The following is a 21,616-nucleotide window of genomic DNA, read 5'->3' as shown; positions in this document are numbered from 1 at the left end:
GAAGAAAACATTCTGGCGTTTAACAAAAGTAATATGAAAAAGATGCCATCACGCTGAAGAGGTTCATGTTTTGGTGGCAGAGGGTTGTTCTTTTGTATTTCTTGATATTTGTACAGTGTCTTGCCAGTCTTCATATGCCTTCAGATTTGTGTTGAGACGTTGTTGGTTTGTAGACTGGTTCAGTTTGATGAATATTTTGGAACTGATAGTAAACGGATTGACTGGCAGGGAAAGTGGGAGTCCATCTACAAATAAAAATATAAAAACAGATATGTGGAGATAGTTAAATCAGTGAGGTACAGACAAACCATCTGATGAGAGAATGAGCTTGTGGCATGTTGTTGATAGTTCTCTCTGTCATGTTCCCTCATTCCTCACTCTGGGCCTAGCTCATTCCATCCTCAGGTAGGGAAAGGAAGAGGTTAGGATGAAGTCAGGAGAGAACATGAGTAGTGAAGGGATTAATGAAAGCTATACCAAACTTCTCCATTTTGAAACGTGTCTCCATAGCAGAATACGAAGAACATGGTTGCAGGAAGAATTTAAAAAAAATCCTCGGGCAGAAACAGCTAATTGGACTTGAAAGTGATCAGAACTCAACCCTTCCAATAATGGCACATTTTCCTGTGCCATATTGACTGGTCACAACCAATGCAGCCTGCGGTTTCCTGGGACGTGATTGGTGGTAAAATAATCGTGACTGGTCTGATTGACAGCACATAAAGGCAGCTAATGGTGTTGCAGTTTCCAGATTACCAAGAAACAACTTCACTTGATAATGTGCAACTCTAGCAGTAGAAGAGTTGATTTTGTCTAACCACTCCAGTTCCATAAACTACTCCAGAGTTTTATAAACTATAAAACTGTTAGGAAAGAACAAGAATATGAATTACTGTACATCAATGTAGTGAAGCAATTAATCCAAAATTAGCCGAACTCAGACAGCCTAACCTAACCCTAACCACCTGTTCCCTGGAAAATAAAATTATAATGACCAACTCGGTTAAAGCTGACAAATTTGCTTTCTCTCTCTCTCTCTCTCTCTCTCTCTCTCTCTCTCTCTCTCTCTCTCACACACATTTGATTTGCCACACCACTATATCTCGTTTCATTTACCACACCCTTATCCTCTCTTATTTGATGTACCACACCATTATTGTTAAGCATTAAGTAAAACCAGCAATTATTTTTGCATTTGGGTTTATTCCGCATAATGCAAACCAAGAAACTCTATCGACGAGTTTCCCCTTTTTCCCCCCATTTTGCAGCAACATATTGAATGACAAGTATAGGTTAATGGTATTTTGTGGGTAATATTAATTGGAAAATGACAACCTTCGTTTGTACTACCGCGGACATTAATGTCCAACACTTGAATGCAATAATGCAATGTATAATGATTTAGCAATGACTTGGAGCTTTGGGGCTCACCCTCCCCACTTTTTTTTTTTTTTAATAAAATTTTGGAAGTGTTTTACATCTGTTAAAGTTGATTGATAGTAGTGTTCGCAAAAATATTGAATAAAGGAGCAATAATCCATAAACTTTACTCAGAAGTACTCTCCTACGGTCTGTGGGGCTTCCAGGTAGCGATTACATTATAAAGTATATTAAAAGCTTATAATTATTACGTGTAAGAACTAATCATAGGGAATAGCTAGAATGATTAATAAGGTAATGAAGGATGTGGTTTGGAATACTTGGTATGAAAACTTATTATTTAGATAATTTTTGAGTTACAGAGGGATTGAGCTTTGGAAATAAAACATCGATGGATAGTTAACGTTTGGGCTATAATTTAAAAAGGTACTACCCCGCCCGAGGTGTTGATGTGAGAGTGGAGGCCTCTACCGGCGACCAGAGGAACGCGCCAGTATTGATTCGACAGTTCGTTGTGTGTGATATGCTCGGGATATAACACTGGCCCTGAAGCATGTCGAGGGTGAGTACTCATTTGAGCTGCTTCATTCGAATCATGAATAGTGGTAGAATTATTTGACGGTATGACCAAACACCTAAAAAAATTCGGTAGGGGCAAAAATTGCAGTTTGCGTCGATGCTTGTTAGGCAGGGACAAGTTGTTTTGATCGTTCCTTGAGGGCGCATGTATTTTTTTTATAACTCTGTATCGACTTTAAGAATGAACTTTATGGGTGATACTGAGCGCTTGTTAATTAGCGTGTCGAATAAGGGAACTGAATGACAATACGTGTTCCAGTATTCCGAGACCATTCCGATTTCTGATTCAAATGCGCACAGGCTATCGTGGTTACCGCCAAAATCAGGACCGACTCGCGACATTATTTTCGATAAGCTGCACCCTTGTAACTGCGATTTCTTACTGCAGGAAGGACAAGAGATATGGCAAGATATCACATTCTTAATCTTTGTCCTTACTACCAAAACATGTCTCTAGATACAGAAGGGAATTGAAATAAGTTTGTTTACCTCCGTTCAGGAATGCACTTGCCACGTCTTTTAAGAGATTGTATTTTTCCAGTCGTCAGAGTGTTTTTGCTTCCTCCTGACGATTTTATTCAGCTTGGGAGAGTGATTTGGTGTTGAATGGTTAATTGAACGCCGTATCTAACCCGTCCAGTTAGAAAAATGTACCCGAAACACTAAAATCGTCCTAGGATGGCGAGGGTAATGTATATGTAGGAATGTGTGATATGATGTTGGATAGGCGTGTCGTAGTATAAGTGCCTTTGGACTCTTAACACCTTCGTAGTGATTTATCCAGCACATTACACATTTTCTGTATTATTAATGCAAACCATGTAGACATTATTACGATGGAGGTAGCATATTTCTTTTATATATAACTGATGCAAAGTATTTCATGAAAACGTTATAGACCTACAAGAGAATGTTAAGGTACAATAAGCAAAATAAATCGCTAAGATAGAGGTTACGATCCTTGCTAAACGGCTCAGAATAAGATATACAGATTTTGAAGGTGTGGAGTATGAAAGTCGCTTGATTAGAGGGTATCGGAATGTATATAAATGGTGTATGAGCAGTGAAAAAGGAAATCCTAAGTTTGAGTAGTTGAGTGTTAGGCTAAGGGAAACTTCGAGTGAGTTTGAGTAGTGAAAAAGGAAAATGAGTGAGTCTGAATAGTGAAGAGGGAAAATGTGAGTGAGTTTGAGTAGCGAAAAGGGAAAATGTGAGTGAGTTTGAGTTGTATAGTGAAAAGGAACAATGCAAGGATGAGATGAAGAATGGGAGGAAGAGAGCGGCGAGAAAGGGGAATGTGAGTTTGAGGGTGAGAGGATACTAGGGTGCAAGGGTGTATCGAGATGGAGGGTGAGAAGAGGCGTGGTAGACCAAGACCCGTATTCTTGACATGTAATGAAGCTCCCTGACACATTTTAAGTGATTTATTTTGCTCATTACACTATTGTCATTTTCTGTTACATGTCATTGTAATATCCATATATTCTATAAACAACGTAAAAACGAATATGAACTTGGCCAAACGGTATCCAAAATAAATCGCTAAGGAAGAGGTGCTAGGGAGTCTTCATATGCGACGAGAATGCGGGCTCAAGAAGATGGATAAATGTGAAAAGGGTACGGTATAGGTGAGTGAGATGGAGGGGGGAGGAGAAGAAGAAAAAATAAATAAATAAATAAAAGGTGTTTGGATATGATTAATGGAAGGAAGAAAAAATAGGCATTTGAATATGGTAAATGGAAGGGGAGGGGAAGGCGTTTGTATATGGTAAATAGAAAAAAATGTTTGAAAATGAAATGAATGTGTGAATAAACGAGATATGAATATTAAGTAAAAGAGACAGACGAATTACCTAAGTGGATAGAGGCAAGAAGGTGGATGGATAAGGATAGATAAGTGAAATTAAGTAATGTATGGAAGTGAAGGAAGTAAAGTTAATGGAGGACTGAAGATGATGAAAGAAGTAAGCTGTATATGCAAGACGCTTGTTATGAGTTGAACTTTTTCTTTTTTCGTTTCTTCTCTTTGCCAAGCAGTCAACGGAAGCATATACAGCACTGTACACAAATTATAAAACTCAGTCTGTGTGTGTGTGTGTGTGTGTGTGTGTGTGTGTGTGAGAGAGAGAGAGAGAGAGAGGAGAGAGAGAGAGAGAGAGAGAGAGAGAGCATAAATTAAGTTTACGCGCTTTCATAACAAACATACGTTTAAAAACTCGTATTTACACACACACACACACACACACACACACACACACACACACACACAACACACACATCAAGCAAGGTTCCAGCATCCTCTCCCCTCGTCTACCCTCTCCCTAGCTGTTCTTTTCACCCATAATCCTCCCACCCTGTAAAGCAGATATTTTAGCGCTACCTCTTAATGGCATATGTGTGTGTTTGTGTGTGTGTGTGTGTGTGTGTGTGTGTGTGAGAGAGAGAGAGAGAGAGAGAGAGAGAGAGAGAGAGAGACAGAAATGCTGATGATGACGATGGTGAGATGATGATGTAACTTTAAAAATATTAAAGCAGGAAGGAGAGAGAGAGAGAGAGAGAGACCGCAGTGGTTGGCGCAGTTGTTGCCAGTCAATAAACTTTACATTTTATTGTTGTTTCCTTTATTTAACAATTGTTTGGATTTTGTTCTTGGAAAATTCTCAAAATTATCTCTCTCTCTCTCTCTCTCTCTCTCTCTCTCTCTCATAGTCAGTGTATCTCTGCCTGTCTCATTTTGTTCATATGTTTACCCTATCTGTTTATTTGCCTATGTTTATCTACCTATATCTGTCTGTCTATCTGTCTGTCTTTCTGTCTATCTATCTGTCGATTTATCTATGGCCTATTCAGGAAACTCCTTTCTTCATATAAAATTACACAAAATAATGGTGTAGTAGTAGTAGTAGTTGTTGTTGTTGTAGTAGTAATAGTAGTGGTAGTAGTTATAATTGTAACAGTAACAGTAGCTAGTAATAGTGATAGTAGTAGTTGCTGTTGTTGTATACTTAGTAGCAGTACAGCAGTAGTATACATACGGTAATAATAATAATAAACATAATAATAATAATAATAAAATGATGATGATGATGATGCAAAAATATCCTGCAGACGCCTCTTGGTGATTCGAATCGATGCCACATGACCTCCACCCCGACTGGCGCCTTGAACCACTATACACCCCAGACAGACACACAGACAGATAGATACAGTAGATAGATAGATGGATAGGGTGGTAGGTAGATAAGTAGATAAAGAGAGATATATAAACAGACGGGTAGATAGATAGAGGAAGAGAGAGAGAGAGAGAGATCAATAATTATGACCCTATGAAAGTTGAAGCCAATTAAAGCGAGCGAGAGAAAAGGGATTTAAAGATTCATCCCATTTTTTGACTCTCTCTCTCTCTCTCTCTCTCTCTCTCTCTCTCTCTCTCTTCTACTATTGCAGTAACTCTGTCATTTTAAGAAAAGGAAAGAGAATGGAGAGGAGAGATGAAAGGGGGAAGAGAGGAGGGATGGGAGGGAAGGGAATGGAATGGAAGAGGAATGAAGAGAAGGAAAATGGAAGAAAGAGAATGGAGAGAGAGGAAGAGGTGAAGGGGAGAAGAGGACTGATGGTAAGGAAGGGAGAGGAAAAGGGGAGATGGAGGAAGAGAAGGGAGGGAGGGAGGAGCGGAGAGGGAAGGGAAGAAGGGGAGAGGGGAGGGAAGAGAGATAGGGAGGAAAGGGAAGGGAAACTGAGATAGGCAGGAGAGGAAAGGGAAGGGAAGGAGAGAAGGGAGAGAGGAGAAGAGTGAGAGGAGAGTGTAATATGAGATAAGGATGTGGATGTAAGCGAGGGGAGAAGGGAAAAATATCTGGAAATGAGGGAAGAACAATGGAAGGGAGGGGAAAGTGAGGGGAGGAACGAATGAGGGGATATGAGGATAATGATAGTGTGAGGAGGGGGGAGGAAAGAGTGAGGAGAGAGGATTGGGTGGTATGAGGGGGGAGGAGAGGAGGATGGGGAGAGGGAGAGAAAGGGGAAGAGGAGGAGAGAGCGCAAGGGGAGAGGGAAGGAAAGAATGTGGAAAGAGTAAGAGGAATAGTGGAGGAGAGCGTGAGAGGGGAGGGGGTGAAGGGTGGAAAATGTGAGGCAGGGAGGGGAGAGGAGAGGTGGGGTGATATTGGCTAGGGGAGAGAGAGAGAGAGAGAGAGAGAGAGAGATGGGGTGACGTTGACTGTCTAGGCAGTAAAGTTTGTGTGTGTGTGTGTGTTTGTGTGTGTGTGTGTGTGTGACAGATAGACAGAGAGGCATATACACTAAGCATATAGAAAGACACCATCATCATCATCATCATCACCACTGATATTTTTGGCAGTCAGGCGGTTTTCATTCACTAAAGGAGACTTCATTACTCTCTCTCTCTCTCTCTCTCTCTCTCTCTCTCTCTCTCTCTATTAGTCACCAACTCTCATATTACTATTATTATTATTATTATTATTATTATTATTTGCTGGAGAGGGACGCCTTCATGTGGTGGCCCCATATAACCAGCCTGTGGAACTGCCCAGTTATACAAATATCCCTCAGTCTCCTCCATATCCCCCGAAAGGAAGATGGTCGCCTGCAGAAGGATATCAGGCTGCAGTCTACCGGGTTTAAAGAGAGTTTGGTGGTGGTAGTACGGTACGTGTGGTGGTGGATGTGGTTGTGGTGGTAAGGGCAGAGTTGTGGTGATGGTAGTGGTGGTAGCAGTTGTGATGGTGGTCAGTGACAATGTGATGGTATGTGATGGTTGTGGCGATGGTGATGGTAGTGGTTGTAGCAGTCTTGGTGATGATGGCAGTGACAAAGTAGTGGTATGTGATGGTAGTGGTGGTAGTGGTAGTGACATATTGGTGGTATGTGGTGGTTATTGTTGTGATGGTTATTGTTGTGGTGGTGATGGTAGTAGTGACAGAGTGGTGGTATGTGATGGTTATTGTCTTGGTGGTGATGGTAGTAGTGACAGAGTGGTGGTATGTGATGGTGGTAGTTGTGTAATGATCGATATGTTTTCATCTGACAGAAATGGACCAGTTGTGGTAGTACTGTTAGAAGTCGTTGTGGTGGTGGTGGTGGCTTGTGGTAGTAAGAGTGGTGGTTGTGGTAGTGGCAGATGCGGTAGTAGTGATGATGACAATTGTATTAGTAATGATGGTGGTAATTGTGCAAGTTGTTATGGTTGTGGTAGCTGTGGTGGTTGTGGTAGCTATGGTGGTTGTGGTAGCTTGGTGGTTGTGGTAGCTTGGTGGTTGTGGTAGCTTGGTGGTTGTGGTAGCTGTGGTGGTTGTAGTGGTTATGGTAGCTGTAGTGGTTGTGTTGGTTGTGGTACTGGTAGCTGTGTTGGGTGTAGTGGTTGTGGTAGTTGTAGTTGTGGTGGTTGTGGTAGCTGTAGTTGTTGTTGTGGTTGTGGTAGCTGTGGTGGTTGTGGTGGTGATCTTACCCAGCTGATGTGGTCGATATTACCCCCTGCATAGCCACTCCAACCCCCTCCCCCTTTTCCCTCTCCCTTCCCCTCCCCTTTCCCCTCCCCTCCCCTCCCCTCCCCTCTTATTTCTCACCCCTCCCCCTTCCTAGTTCCTACCCTTCCCACTTTCACATATTTCTTTTCTCATCCTTTTATTTTCCTCTCTCTCCCTCCCCTCCCCTCACCTTCCCTTCCCTTCCCTTCCCTTCCCTTCCCTTCCCTTCCCTCCCCTCCCCTCCCCTCCCCTCTCTCACGCATTTTTCTCTCACACTTCTTTCATTTTCCTCTCCCTCTCTTTCCTCTCTCTTTTCCATCCCTTCCCCCATTCCCTCCTCTCTTTCCCCCCCTTCCCCTCTTTCTTTCCTTTCCTTCCCTCCCCCTTTTAATTTTCCTTTTGTTTCCTCTCTTTCTTACTGTTCTCTCTCTTCCTTTCCTCTCTCTCTCTCTCTCTCTCTCTCTCTCTCAACCTATCTCCTTTCTCGTCCCCTCTCTTACTTTCTTCTCCCCTCCTCATCCCTGCCTTCTTCTTCCCCTCCCTTCCCTTTCTTTCTTTTCTTCCCTCCCGCCTCCCTCTCTCTCTCTCTCTCTCTCTCTGCATTTCCATTTCTCTGTAGCTATATGACCACGTTTGTTGAGAGAGAGAGAGAGAGAAAAAAAATATAAGTCACGTCCACAGTTATATAGTTGGTACCATGCAGATTAAAGGACTGGTTCCCTTAATTAAACACTAAGAGCTTTTTTGAGCTCACTGTAACAGGTAAAGAAGATATATTAAAATTAACTCCTCCACTGCAATGAACCTACACGTGGTGGCGTTGTGCACCGTGTGTGTGACAGCTGCGGCGTCCTCCCGGGAGCCAAACCTCTTCATATATCACTGCACCTCGCCGTGGGAAGGACCTACGACCCTGGTGAGGCTCTGTCTACCACATGGGGGCGCCAAATCCTTACACTTTTTTTTTTTTTTTTTTTTTTTTTTTTTTTTTTTTGCGAAGAAGGAATCAAAGACCAAGAGCCCGCAAACCGTTCCTTCCAAGAAAAAACAAAATACAAGAGAGAGCCAAATTCAAGATAAAGATGCAGTGTACTTTACCTGTGGGACGGTTTCATATAAGCAGTTGGTTACCTGTGGTCGACGGGTCTGCTCGGCCAGAGATCCGGGGTTAAGCAACAACAACAATCACGAGGGTAATATTTTAGGCAAAACAGAATCGTGTAGCCGTGCCAGACATACGGGATCGTCTGTATATTACGTAATTCGTTTCTTGTGTATTGATAGGACGGCTTAATATTACGAAAGTCTATCCTGCATCATTTTATGCTTTCCATAACTCCTTTTCATGTTATACCATGCTTTATATTATTATTGTTATTATTATTAATTATTATTATCTTAAATGTCGGGACCATCTGCCTAACCCCGGGCTCCTACGCTTCTCATGGGGCAATATAGGATTGGATGATGGATGGATTATTATTATTATTATTATTATTATTATTATTTAGTAGTAGTAGTAGTAGGCAAGTAACAGTAGAACGGTAGTATAGTAGTAGTATTGCAGTTATTTTGCTTATTATTATTATTATTATTATTATTATTATTATTATTTGTGTGTGTGTGTGTGTGTGTGTGTATAGCCTGCATAGTTGATTATACCTCAGTTTTTCTAACCAGACAGAGATCCGTAACACCTTTACCTCGGTTAATGGTCAGGTGTAGTCAGAATGCGGGGCTGATTTGACTAGTAACCAAGGAGATTCAGTCCTGCCTCATATCTGTCTCACTGAATTTCACTCAAGCACAACATAGGTCTTTATTTTCGTCAGTTAAGAAGCTCCTTAACACCTTTCCCTCAGCGATTTATTTTGCTTATTACACCTCTCCGTCCTCTTCTGTGTTACTACTTGAATCGTTGTAATACACCACACTTTGTATGAATAACATACAAAACGATATTACCCTGCCGTATCCAAAAATAAATCGATAAGGAAGAGATGTTAGGGAGCCTCCTTAACCGACGGGAATACGAGACGTGTGTGTGTGTGTGTGTGTGTGTGTGTGTGTGTGTGTGTGTGTTTTGAGAGTGACCATGTTACAGATGAAAACAAATCGCTAGTAGTAATGTCATAAGGGAGCCAAGATGACCTCGCTTCCCACACCAGTAAACTGAGCCGTACCCACATAAAACTGGAGAGCTTATTATTTGGACAATCTCTCTCTCTCTCTCTCTCTCTCCCAAAAAAAAGTGGAATATTTTGATTTTCGGAACTATCCTTGTCTTATGCGGAATGAAAGTGTACCATATCTTAAGTTATCGTCGGGCTGAAGGGGTTATTTTTTGGCGATTTCCGGGGTGTAAAGGAATTTTTGACCGCGCGTGGAGAAATTTAAACCCTATGTGCGTGTTTTTTCTGCCTTTAAATTCATCTGGCCACGCCCTATGAGGTTAAAGTTAGCGGAAATGTCAAAGTTAGCGGAAAATGCGGCGGTGGGTGTGTTTAGCGGAAATTGCTTAAGTGAGCGTTGGTGTGTAGCAGGTGCCGCTAAAGAGTTGATGGAATTAGCGAGGATGGAGGTGGTGCTGGACTGGTGCTAACTTGGAGAGAGAGAGAGAGAGAGAATGAAATGTCAGAGAGCCATGATAAATATTGTACGGCTTATTTCTGTTAATTGATTCCTTCCTCCTTACGTTCCTCTACTTCCTTCACTTCCTTCAGCCTCATCTTTTCTTTCATTTCTCTTCCTTCACTTTTTTTATTCTCATTCATCTCATTCATTTTCTTCTGTAAATTCTTTCATTCTCACATTTCGTATCTTTCATTTCTTTCTTCTTGTAATTCATTTTTCATTTCCTTTTCCTTCATTTCTTTCATTCTCATATATATTCATTTTTCATTTGATTTCGTTTATTTTCACATTTATTAATTTTTCATTTTCTTCCACTTCATTCATTCTCATATTTCTTCATTTCCGTTTCTCTTCCTTCATATCTTTCATTCTCACATTTATTCATTTTTCATTTTTCACTTCATTCTCATATTTCTTCATTTTCCATTTCTCTTCATCCTTCATTTGTTTCATACTTATTTATTCCATGTACAAATTCTCTTAGTTTATTCATTCTCACTTTTTCTTCCTTCATTTTTCATTCTTACACATTTTTCTTTACTTTCATTTCTCTTCTTCATTTCTTTCATTTTTCTTCACTTTGTTCTCTAGTGCATTCTTCACTGTTTTCTTGCTTCATTATTTATTTTATCTATCAGGGTCTCTCTCTATCTATCAGTCTATACAGACCTATATCTGAATGTCTGTCTCTATCTGTCTCTATATTTATCCTTCTTGGTGTCAGTTTCCTAATTGCAAGGTTCTGTGTGTGTGTGTGTGTGTGTGTGTGTGTGTGTGTGTGTGTGCGTGCCTGGAGAGAGAGAGAGAGAGAGAGAGAGAGAGAGACCTACAAGCTTCCTTCGCAAACCTATTTTCCTTCGATATTTTTTCATCTTTTTTAAATATTGGAACGGAGTATGGTTCACCGGAAATAAACTTTTTTTTTTTTTTTTTAAGGTAGAGAGAGGGAGAAGGTAGAGAAGAAAGGAAGTGAGGGAGGGAGGATAGAGAAGGAAGGAAGAAAGGAAGGGAAGGAGGGAGAGTAGAGAAGGAAGGGAGGGATAGAGGGTACAGTAGGAGGGAGGGAAGGAAGGGAGGGATAGAGGGTTGGGAAGGAAGTGAGGGTAGAGAGGGAAGGAAGGGAGGGAGGAAAGGAGGGTAGTGAAGGAAGGAAAGGAGGGAGGGAGGTTAGAGAAGGAAAGGGGGAAGGAAGGGAGAGAAAAGGGAAATAAAAGTAAAAAAGAGGAAACACGAAGAGAAGGGGAAAGAATGGAAAGGAAAAAATACTCGGATGGAAGGGGGAACGAGAGAAGTAGGAAGGCAGAAAAATGAAGGAGGGAGCGAGGGAGGGTGAGGAGGAAAGGGGAGAGGGAAAGGAAGAAAATGGAAAGAAGGAAGAGGGGAGCGAGGAGAAGAGGGAAAAGGAGAGAGGGAGAGAAGAGGAGAGGCCGGGAAAAAGGGAAGGAAAAACAGGAAAAAATGGGGGAAGAAGAAACGAGAAAGAGAGAGAGATTGGCGTAACTCTGAATATATTCTCTCTCTCTCTCTCTCTCTCTCTCTCTCTCTCTCTCTCCATCATCATACGGTACTCTTCTTCCTCTTCCTCCTCATTTCTCTCTGTTCTGTCTTGTTAATCCCTTCCTCTTTATTTTCTCACTTTTCTTGTCTCTTTTTTTCCCTATTTGCCCTTTCCTCCTGCTTCCCCCCTCCTTTTCCTTTTGTTCTCTGTCCCTTCCATTCCATCCACTTCCCTCCCTACCTTTTCCTCCTTTCTTCTCTTCACTTCCCTTCTGATTCCTGTAATTCCGCGCTCTCCATCCTTCCTTCCATCATTCATTCATTCATTCATTCCCTCCCCCTCCCCTTCCCAGTCTTCACCCCCCCTCTAACTTTTTTTTCCCTCCCCACCTTCCACTCTGTTTCCTCCTCCTCTTTCTCCCTCTCCCTCCATAACTTTTCTTGTCTTACCCCTCCTCCTCTTCCTCCCCCCTCCACCCCTCCCCCACCCTCCATCCCTAACTTCTTCCCTCCCTATCGCTTCTCATCACTCTCCTCCTCTTTACTCCCTCCCTCTCCCCTCCCCTCCCCTTCCCTTCCTCCCCCCCTCTCCTCCCCCTCCTCCCCCTTCCTCTCCTCTCCACGCCCCTTCCCTTCCTCCCCTTCCTTCCCCTCCTCTTCCCTCCCTCTCTCCTTTCTCCCCCTATCTTGTTTTATCACTCCTTGACATTTCGGTTCGCTGCCTCTCTCTCTCTCTCTCTCTCTCTCTCTCTCTCTCCCCTCACCTGCCGTATCACCCTCTCCCTCCTTTTCATCTTCTGACATTCTCTCTCTCTCTCTCTCTCTCTCTCTCTCTCTCTCTCTCTCTCTCTCTCTCTCTCATGTAAGCGAGAGATAAAAGATGCTGGAGGTACTTTCTTCTCTTCTTGTCTCACTTTTTCTCCATGTCCTTTTCTCTCTCTCTCTCTCTCTCCCTCTCTCTCTCTCAAAATATATACCAGGGCAAAACTAGAGGCTTTTCTATATACACAGATTTTCTTTTTGGACTGTCCATGGAGTTTATTCTCTATTTCTTTATTTACGGCATTTATTTTTCTTCATTTATTTTGTGGCTGAATCATCAATGGCTTTAGCATAAACATGATTTTTTTTTGTCATGATAGTTTTATTCTCATGATTCGGTGAATTATGTAAGTCGGTTGGATGAAGTCGATTTATTTATACTTATTTCAAACGACTTCCTTTACATTATTATTATTATTATTATTATTATTATTATTATTGTTACTTTTATAATTATTTGAAATTCAGGGTCTCGAAATAGCCTGTAGTAACATATTTAGTGCATGAAATCGTCTCTAAGTCACTATTGCTATTAGGTACTGTCATGAATTATTCAGTTTAATCGTATTTGTCATATTATTCACTTTGGTTTCGTTGGGAAGGGTTTGTTAAATGTGTGAGGTAATATAAACGCATAAAAAAACGATTTGCGACGACTTTTGCCCAAGAAAGTTTTAAAATATTGCCCTTGCGCTCTGATTGGTCGATCCAGAGAAATATGAGCTGTGATTGGCGGAGGTGTGACGTCACTGGTTTAGGGGAAGAAATGCGGGTCTTTATTGGCTGAATAGATGACGTCATTGGTAAAGTGAACTGCAGTTGGTTGATGGGGAGAAAAGCTTTATGATTGGCTGAACGGGTGAAATGCTGAGGTGTGATTGGCAGAGAGATGCTTTGTCACTGATAGAAAGGGAGACTGCGATTGGCCGAGCGGGAGGAGTACGAGTTCTGATTGGTTGAAGATATATGACGTCATTGGTTGAAATAAGCCGTGATTGGTCGAGCGGCAGGAAAACGAGCTATCTTTGGCTGGGGAAATATGACGTCATTGGTTGAAAGAAGCTGTGATTGGTCGAGGGGAAGAAATATGGTTTATAATTGGCTGAGGGATATGACGTCACTGGTTGAAAAGAAACCATGATTTTTCGGGAGGAAGGAAGACAGGTTATGATTGGTCAAGAGGGAAAAACCTTGCTCTATTATTGGCCGAGAGGGAGAACCAGACCTATGATTTGCCGTGTAAAAAACCTGAACTGTGATTTGGCTGAGGGGACGAAATACTGGGCTATGATTGGCGGAGTGGATGTGACGTCACTGGTTGTCATGGTGATGGGAGTTTCCCGCGCCAACTTGTCTGCCAGTGAGCGGGATCAGTATTTACGAATTTTCTTAAGTTCAAATTGCATATAAAATCGCTTGTATATACATTTGTCTTCACTTTACAGCCACTGTGCATTTCAGATTTGAAGTATGGTTAATAGTGTAGATAAAAATGCGAAAACTAATACGGTTTCTGATAATAATAAGCTGATCTGTAGAATTTTTTTTATCCTGGAATCGACTAAAACTCATAATGCATACCATCCCAGGCCCTCCCCTCAAAATATTACTTCCTTGTATCCCTACCTCCTCATGACATGCAATTTCGCTTTTTTTATTTTGTCTCCACCTACGCGTAGAGGACACTGAATTCGAGTCAAACACCCACCATGTCAAAAAATTTGACATGGTGGGTGTTTGACTCGAATATGTATTGATTTTTGGCCTGAATATGGAAAATGATGGTCACATTCATCTTCGTAATTCATTTTCTTCTTCTTCGTCGTCGTCTTCATTCTCACCACCATCATCTTTTTCTTCTTCATTCTCACCACGACCATCTTCTTTTCTTCATCTTCCTCAGTCACCCCACCATCACCATCTTCAGTCTCACCATCATCATCAAGTTCTTCTCTTTTTCTTCCTCCTCTTCTTCCTCAGTCTCACCACCATCTCCATCTTCTGTTTCTTCTTCAGTCTCACTACCATCACCTAGTTTCTCTTTTTTTTTCTTCCTTTTTTTCCCCCCTCCATTCTTACCACCGCCACCATTTCCTCCTCCTTCTCCTTTTTGACCACCACCACCATCATCATCATCATCATCATCATCATCATCATCATCACCACCAACAACAACAACAACAACACCATCATCATCATCATCATCATCATCTGTATAAAATCTTGCTTTTCACCTTAACGCATTCACAACGATGTCTGTGTTTCTTCCTGATTCCTACAGCCTATTTTTCCTCATCTAAGAAGGACATCGCACTGGAAGAGTTAATTATCTCCATATCTAACTCCTCCAGTTTGATGATTCGTTTCTAAGCTGAATAAAATCGTCAGGTAGCAAGAATAAGATGTTATATGACGTCCTCGGGTTGAAGGGGCGAGTAAAGAACTAGAATCGTAAGTAAAGATCTTTATTGTGCTATTTATTTCCCATCGTAATATAAAATGGCACAGAAAAATATAATTATTACCTATTCATGGACGCTTGTCAATTATATATAGAAATCTTGACGAGAAATTATGTTTACGTATGTGGAAAAATCCAAACTTCAGCTGTTTTGTATGTGGCGAAATAATTACCAGCGTCGAAGTAGGCGTGAGGTGAATGACGCCTGGCACATCTTGTACATCTGGCAACGTCTAGGCGTGCGCGAACGCTATTGGATGCCTCGGAAGAAAGCAAACCAATCCGATTTCTTGTTCATATTTTTGTCATTATTTGCTTATATATGGTGCTAAAAACGACTGGAAAATGTAGGTATATGATTAGTAGTTGTTTAAGAATGGTAGGAAGAGAGGAAAGAACAAAGTGGAGGAGGGAGAGGACGGGGACAAGGAGGGGTAGGGGGCGGAGCTTATTTGGTTGGGTCATGGAAATCAAAACATTGGAATTCCTTCGTATTATTTTTTGAAGCCATTGAAAAATGCATCATAATAGCTGCTGAATGATTTTGAAAGCGTGATATACTGTAATGAACTAGGGAGAGAAGTGGGAAAGAGAGAATGCTGAAGGAGAGGAAAGGGACAGAGAAGGAATGCTTGAGGTTGGGTCATGGAAAACCAAAACAGATTTCTTTCTCTCATCTTGTCTCTTCGTGTATGTAAGATCGGTAATGCTTGGGAGATGTAAGTAGGAGATGAGTGGTTATGTAAGGATGGTATAATGAAATGCGGAGAGACGGAGGGAAGGGAGGAAGCCGAGGAAGAGAAGGGGAAGGAGGAGGGGTAGGGGGCGGGGCCTGTCGCTGACGTCACAGGAAGGATGAGTCATTGCGGGGTTGCAGACGGCCGGGGAAGACCTTCTGATATCGCATTTTTACCCATTTTCCTCCTATTGTGGGACATTTTTACCCCTACCATCGTATTTTGGAATATTTAAAGATTATGTGAGGCAATTTTGGTATGACATAGACCAGTGGTTTGGTGGTATTTGTGGTAGTTTAGGAGACCGTCAGTGTGTGTAAATGCAGAGAGAGTATTAAAGCTGATGGACCTCTCACCACCCCTTGTGCTTTCTCTTTCTCCTTCCTCCTCGTGTCCTTGCCCCCCCCCCTTCTTTCTCTCTCTCTCTCTCTCTCTCTCTCTCGTCTTTTCCAGCCCCTATCTGTTTCCATCCCAAATCTCTCCCCTCTTTTCTTCCATTTCACATCTTCCATACTGGTTTCTTTACGGATAATTTTTTTACTCTCTCTCTCTCTCTCTCTCTCTCTCTCCGTGTATGAGCTAATTTTTTCTTTCACATTTTATACTCCTTTCTGTCTCCTACCTACCTATCCATTTTCATGTTCTTGCCTCTTTTTCTTCATTTTCAACCATTTTTGAACTTATTCCTTCCTTCCTTCCCTCCCTCTCTCCTTTCCCTCCTTCCTTCCCTCTTTCCTTGCCTTCCTACCCTCTTTTCCTTCCTTCCTTCCCTCCCTCCCTCCCTCCTTTTCCTTCCTTCCTTCGTTTCCTCCTTTCATTCCTCCATCTATTCTTTCCTTCCTTCCCTTCTTTCATTTCTTCCTTCCTTCCATCCTTCCCTCTTCCATTCCTTCCTTCCCTCCCTCCTTCCTTCCTTTCTTCCCTCTCTCCGTTCCTTCCTTTCTTCCCTCCCTCCTTTCATTCCTTCCTTCCCTGTGTATGATTTTTCCATCTCTCTGGCGTCCCCATTCTTCCATTGTCCTCTCATATGCCTTGTCTTTCACTTCATATCTCTCTCTCTCTCTCTCTCTCTCTCTCTCTCTCTTTCTGTTATTTTACCAGAGCTTCTCTTCACTACTGTCTGTCTGTCTCCCACCTTCTTCCGCGTCTCTCTCTTTCTCTCTTTAATTTTTCTCTCATATCGCTTCCTTTGACCTCCTCTTCTCCTAACCATTTTTCTTAATATTCTTCACTTCCTTTTCCGCCTCCTTCCCTTCCCAACTCCTTCCTTCATTCTCTTCAAAGCTTTAACTTTCTTCCTAGCTTTCTCAGTCCTTCCTTCAATTTCTACGTCATATTTTTTTTCTTCCCTCCTTCCTTCAGTCTCTACGTCTTAATATTTCTTCCCTCCTTCCTTCAGTGTTTACGTCATATGATTTTTTCTTCCTGTCTTCAATTTCTACGTCTTATATTTTCTTTCCTTCAATTTACGTTTTATTTTTTCTTTATCCTTCAATTTCTACGTCTTATTTCTCTTCCCTCCCTCCTTCAGTCTCTACGTCTTATTTTTCTTCCCTCCTTCCTTCAGTCTCTACGTCATATAATGTTTTCTTCCCTCCTTCCTTCAGTCTCTACGTCATATAATTTTTTCTTCCCTCCTTCCTTCAGTCTCTACGTCTAATTTTTTCTTCCCTCTTTCCTTTAGTTTCTGCTTTTTAAAATTTCTTCTTCCCTCCTTCCTTCAGTTCCTACATCTTAATATTTCTTCTCTTCTTCCTTCAGTCTCTGCGTCTTATAATTCTTCTTCCTTCCTTCCTTCCTTCAGTCTCTACGTCTTATAATTCTTCTTCCTTCCTTCAGTCTCTACGTCTTATATTTCTTCTTCCCTCCTTCCTTCAGTCTCTACGTCTTATAATTCTTCTTCCTTCAGTCTCTACGTCTTATATTTCTTCTTCCCTCCTTCCTTCAGTCTCTACGTCTTATAATTCTTCTTCCTTCCTTCAGTCTCTACGTCTTATAATTCTTCTTCCTTCCTTCCTTCCTTCCTTCAGTCTCTACGTCTTATATTTCTTCTTCCCTCCTTCCTTCGGTCGCTACGTCTTATTTCCCCTTCGCTCCTTTTGCATGTAGGTTGGTTTCTTCCTTATTTTTTATTCACGTATTTTTCATTATTGCCTCCTTCCTTATTTTTCTTTATTTTCCAATTTTATTGCCCTACCTCCCTCCCTCCCTCCCTACATTCCTTCCATCCTTCTTTCCTTCCATCCTTCTCTCCTTTCATCCATCTTTTTTCCCTTTAGGTTTATATTTCTTCTCCTCTTCTCTCATAGCTTCTATTTTTCGTCCTCAATTTTTCTCGTAAGTTTAATTTCTTCATTTTCATCCATATCATGTTTTTATTTCGCTTGTAGGTCAAATTTTCAGACTCGTTTTTCAAGTGATATACTCCTTGCACTGTAACTTGGCCCAAAATTGCAATCTCTCCATCTTGAATGCTCAGATGTAACAAAAGATTAACGCTAGAATATGGTGCTAGTCACCAAGAAGTGCTATGGAATGGAGCTACGTGAAATAAGCATCTTAAGGACGAAAATAAGGGCCATGTTAGTGTGAAAGGATTATATTTATTTTGATTATTTTTCTCGCTTATATTAATAGAATTTATGTTTGTATTAAGCGTTCCTCCGCTCTGGCCTTCTAAGTCTTGTACTCTCTCTCTCTCTCTCTAATTCATTCGTTTCCCTAATACTTTTCTTCTCCTCTCCCCTTCCTCTCTCCTCTTTTCTTCCTTCTCTCTCTTTACGTCTCTTCTTCCACTTCCTCCTCTCTTTCCCTCTCTTACATCTTCCATATCCTTCCATCCAGTCTTCTTTCTTCCTCGTTCATTCCTTTCCTCTCCTTCCTCCATTCCTTCCCTCTCCTTCCTCCATTCCTTCCCATTCCCCCCTCCCCTCCTCTTTCACGCTTCCTTCCTTCCTCCTTCCTGCCTTCTCTTATCTCTTCCTCCCCTCCCTCCTCCTTCCCTTTCCCCCCTTCTCTCCTGCTTCTTCCCCTCCTCCTTCCCCTTCCCCCATTCTCTCCTACATCCTTCCCTCCTCCTTCCCCTTCCCTCTTCACTTTTCCTCCCTTTGTCTCACCTCCCCATTACACCTCCCTCCCTCTCTCTCTCTCTCTCTCTCTCTCTCTCTCTCTCTCTCTCTCCCAATTTTCTTGTCCGCAATATTTTTCCTACTATCTTCTCTCCCCCTCCCCCTCGTTCCAGTTTTCTCCACCCTCCTCCTTTTCCTCTCCCCCTCCCCACCCCTTTCCTCCCTTGTTTCCTCCCAGTTTCCCTCCCCACCTTTTTTCCTATCCCTTCTCACTCTCCCCAGACACACACACACACACACACACACACACACACAGTCTCTCTCTCTCTCTCTCTCTCTCTCTCTCTCTCTCTCTCTCTCAGTAAATACATACATACATACAGGCATACACACATGCATTCATACATTGGCTATACAATACATTTAATGGTACTTCCCCCCCCCTCCCCTCTCTCTCTCTCTCTCTCTCTCTCTCTCTCACCAAGCAAGCACTTTCCTTTAACACAGCCGCCCTAGCGCGTGCGGGCTCGTGTGCGCGCGGACAGGCACTCCCTCCACCCCCACAGTGCCTCTCCAGGGCCTCTCTCAGCCACACGCACACCCCTAATACTTCCCGCCACCCGATATAACCCTCCCGACATAATTCACCCGATATAACTCCTAATATAACACCCGATTTAACTCACCCGATAAAAAGCACACGAAGAAAATCCCAGGAGTGAGTGAACCGATTTTAAGTACTTGTGTGTGCCCAACAGAAACCTTTGTAGCGGTGTCGTTCGCATGTATTCCGATTTCTCTTCCTGATAAGCCCACCCGATAAAATTGTGCCGATAATAAGCGTGACTGATATAGTTGTGTTGATAGTAAGGTGTGTGTGTGTGTGTGTGTGTGTGTGTGTGTGTGTGTGTGTGTGTGTGTGTGCGCGGCATAAAAAAAACTCTATCTGTCCATCTATTTGTGTCTGTTTGTCTGTCTATCTGTCTGTCTCCGTGTATGTCTGTCTGTCAAGAATGAAGGACACAGAAGGTACTACCGAGAGAGGAAATACCGAAATATTAAATTGTGCCGATAGACCCGATAGGCTGTGTGCCGATTTAAGGTGCCGATAGACCTGGTGTGAATAGACTCGCCCACGTACTAGTGCCGATAGACTGAAATGCCGATAGGTTGTAATACCGATAGACTGGTGCCGATAGATTGTGGTACCGATAGACTGGTGCCGATAGATTGTGGTACCGATAGACTGTAGTGCCGATAGACTTGTGGTGCCAATAGACTGTGATGCCGATAGATTGTAATACCGATAGACTGGTGCCGATAGACAGTGGTGCAGATAACCCGATAAACTGGTGCTAATAAACTTTAATCACGCCGATATAATGTGTCCACCTTTATTTTGAGTGAATGATGGTGAAAATTTATTATTATTATTATTAGTAGTAGTAGTAGTAAGTAGCAGCAGCAGCAACAGTAGTAGTAGCAGTAATAGTAGTAGCGCTAGTATGAACAGTTAACTTAAAAGAGCTATTGTTGTTATTATTATTATTATTATTATTATTATTATTATTATTATCCTTTTGAATGCTTGGTCAGGGAATTATCTGTGCAAAATAAAATCGCCAAAAACCAACGAGAAAAAAAATACTCAACTCACACCATCTAAGAGGATTAAAAAAATAAACAAATAAATAAATAAATAAAGGCCAGCGGAATATCAGAACCCGGTGGACTGCTGGCTGAAATTGCCCTATCCCAACCTACAGCCCACCATTCTCCTTTCGGGGGGTGGATAGGGAGGGAGTTGAGGGACGTTTGTATAGCCGGGCAGTGGATCCGTCGGGGTTATATCAGTGCCACCACGTGAAGGCGTTCCTCTCGCACGAAAATGGATTAGATGATATTAAAAAGCGTTATATCTCTTTATCTCTGCCACAGATAAGAGGGAATATAGGATAGACACTGTGATACCAGGGAGAGAGAGAGAGAGTGAGAGACTGATAAAGAGATAAGAAAAGGAGTAAAGAAAGTAAGAAAATTAGTAAAATGACATTGTTTTTTGCAAGTTCTGGATCCAACTGAGTGAAAAAGGTAAGTGGAGATAGATAGATAGAGAGATAGACATATAAGTAAACAGGCAGATTGATAGATATATACATACATGCTTAGACATACATACATACGTACACACTAGCAAATACTGTACATTTATACATACACACATACTTGTAAATACTGTACTAACCTATCTACATACATACATACCGTACATGCATAAATACATGCATACATGCATACATACTTACTTACATGAATAGATAGTGGACGGGTGGATAGATAACTGTTTATATAGATACATTAGTAGACAGGGTAGATAGATAGATAGACATAAAGTTATAATTAGATCAATAATGACAAGGCAAAGGTTGGATAGATAGAAAGACATAGATAAGTAAGTTGATGGATAGATAGATAAAGTCAAGATAGATAAATCGGTAGATAGATAGATAAACGAATCAAGAGAGTGTCAAGCAACTATCGACCTTAATACTAGTTACTTAGGCAAGATCCCATTAGGTTATGAGAGAGAGAGAGAGAGAGAGAGAGAGAGAGAGAGAGAGAGAGAGAGAGAGAGAAATAAGGTTAGGGAAACAGGAGGGACGAGAAGAAAAACAGTAAGGAGAATGTAAACGAACTATTGACTATCTATCTCTATCCTGTTAATCTATCTACCTGTCTATCTATCTACCTGTCTATGTACGGTATCACGTATTGATTTTGTTTGTCATTTTCATCATCATCATCTTAATCATACTCTCTCTCTCTCTCTCTCTCTCTCTCTCTCTTCTACACACACACACACACACACACACACAAGGTCATTCAACTCTGCTCCTCCGAAACCCTAACCAAGGACATGGGATTGAACCCCCTGCCTGCTAGACAAGAGAG

The 21,616-nt window shown here is 41.8% G+C and overlaps 1 protein-coding gene across 1 annotated transcript in view; it reads left to right on the top strand.

The window, feature by feature from the left end:
* The first annotated feature begins 1,882 nt into the window (after positions 1-1,882).
* Positions 1,883-21,616, top strand: part of LOC145408474 (uncharacterized) — a 398,402-nt gene continuing 378,668 nt past the window's right edge. Inside the window, exon 1 of the mRNA XM_080279207.1 lies at positions 1,883-1,942. Coding sequence (XP_080135333.1) covers positions 1,934-1,942 — 9 coding nt within the window. The 5' untranslated portion in view covers positions 1,883-1,933. The remainder of the gene's footprint in view (positions 1,943-21,616) is intronic.

Source organism: Coenobita brevimanus, chromosome 77 (genome assembly GCF_032717465.1).
Source record: "Coenobita brevimanus isolate Jiangsu-jjx chromosome 77, ASM3271746v2, whole genome shotgun sequence".
NCBI classification, from domain to species: Eukaryota; Metazoa; Arthropoda; class Malacostraca; order Decapoda; family Coenobitidae; genus Coenobita; species Coenobita brevimanus.
This window is presented reverse-complemented; position numbering and strand designations above follow the sequence as displayed.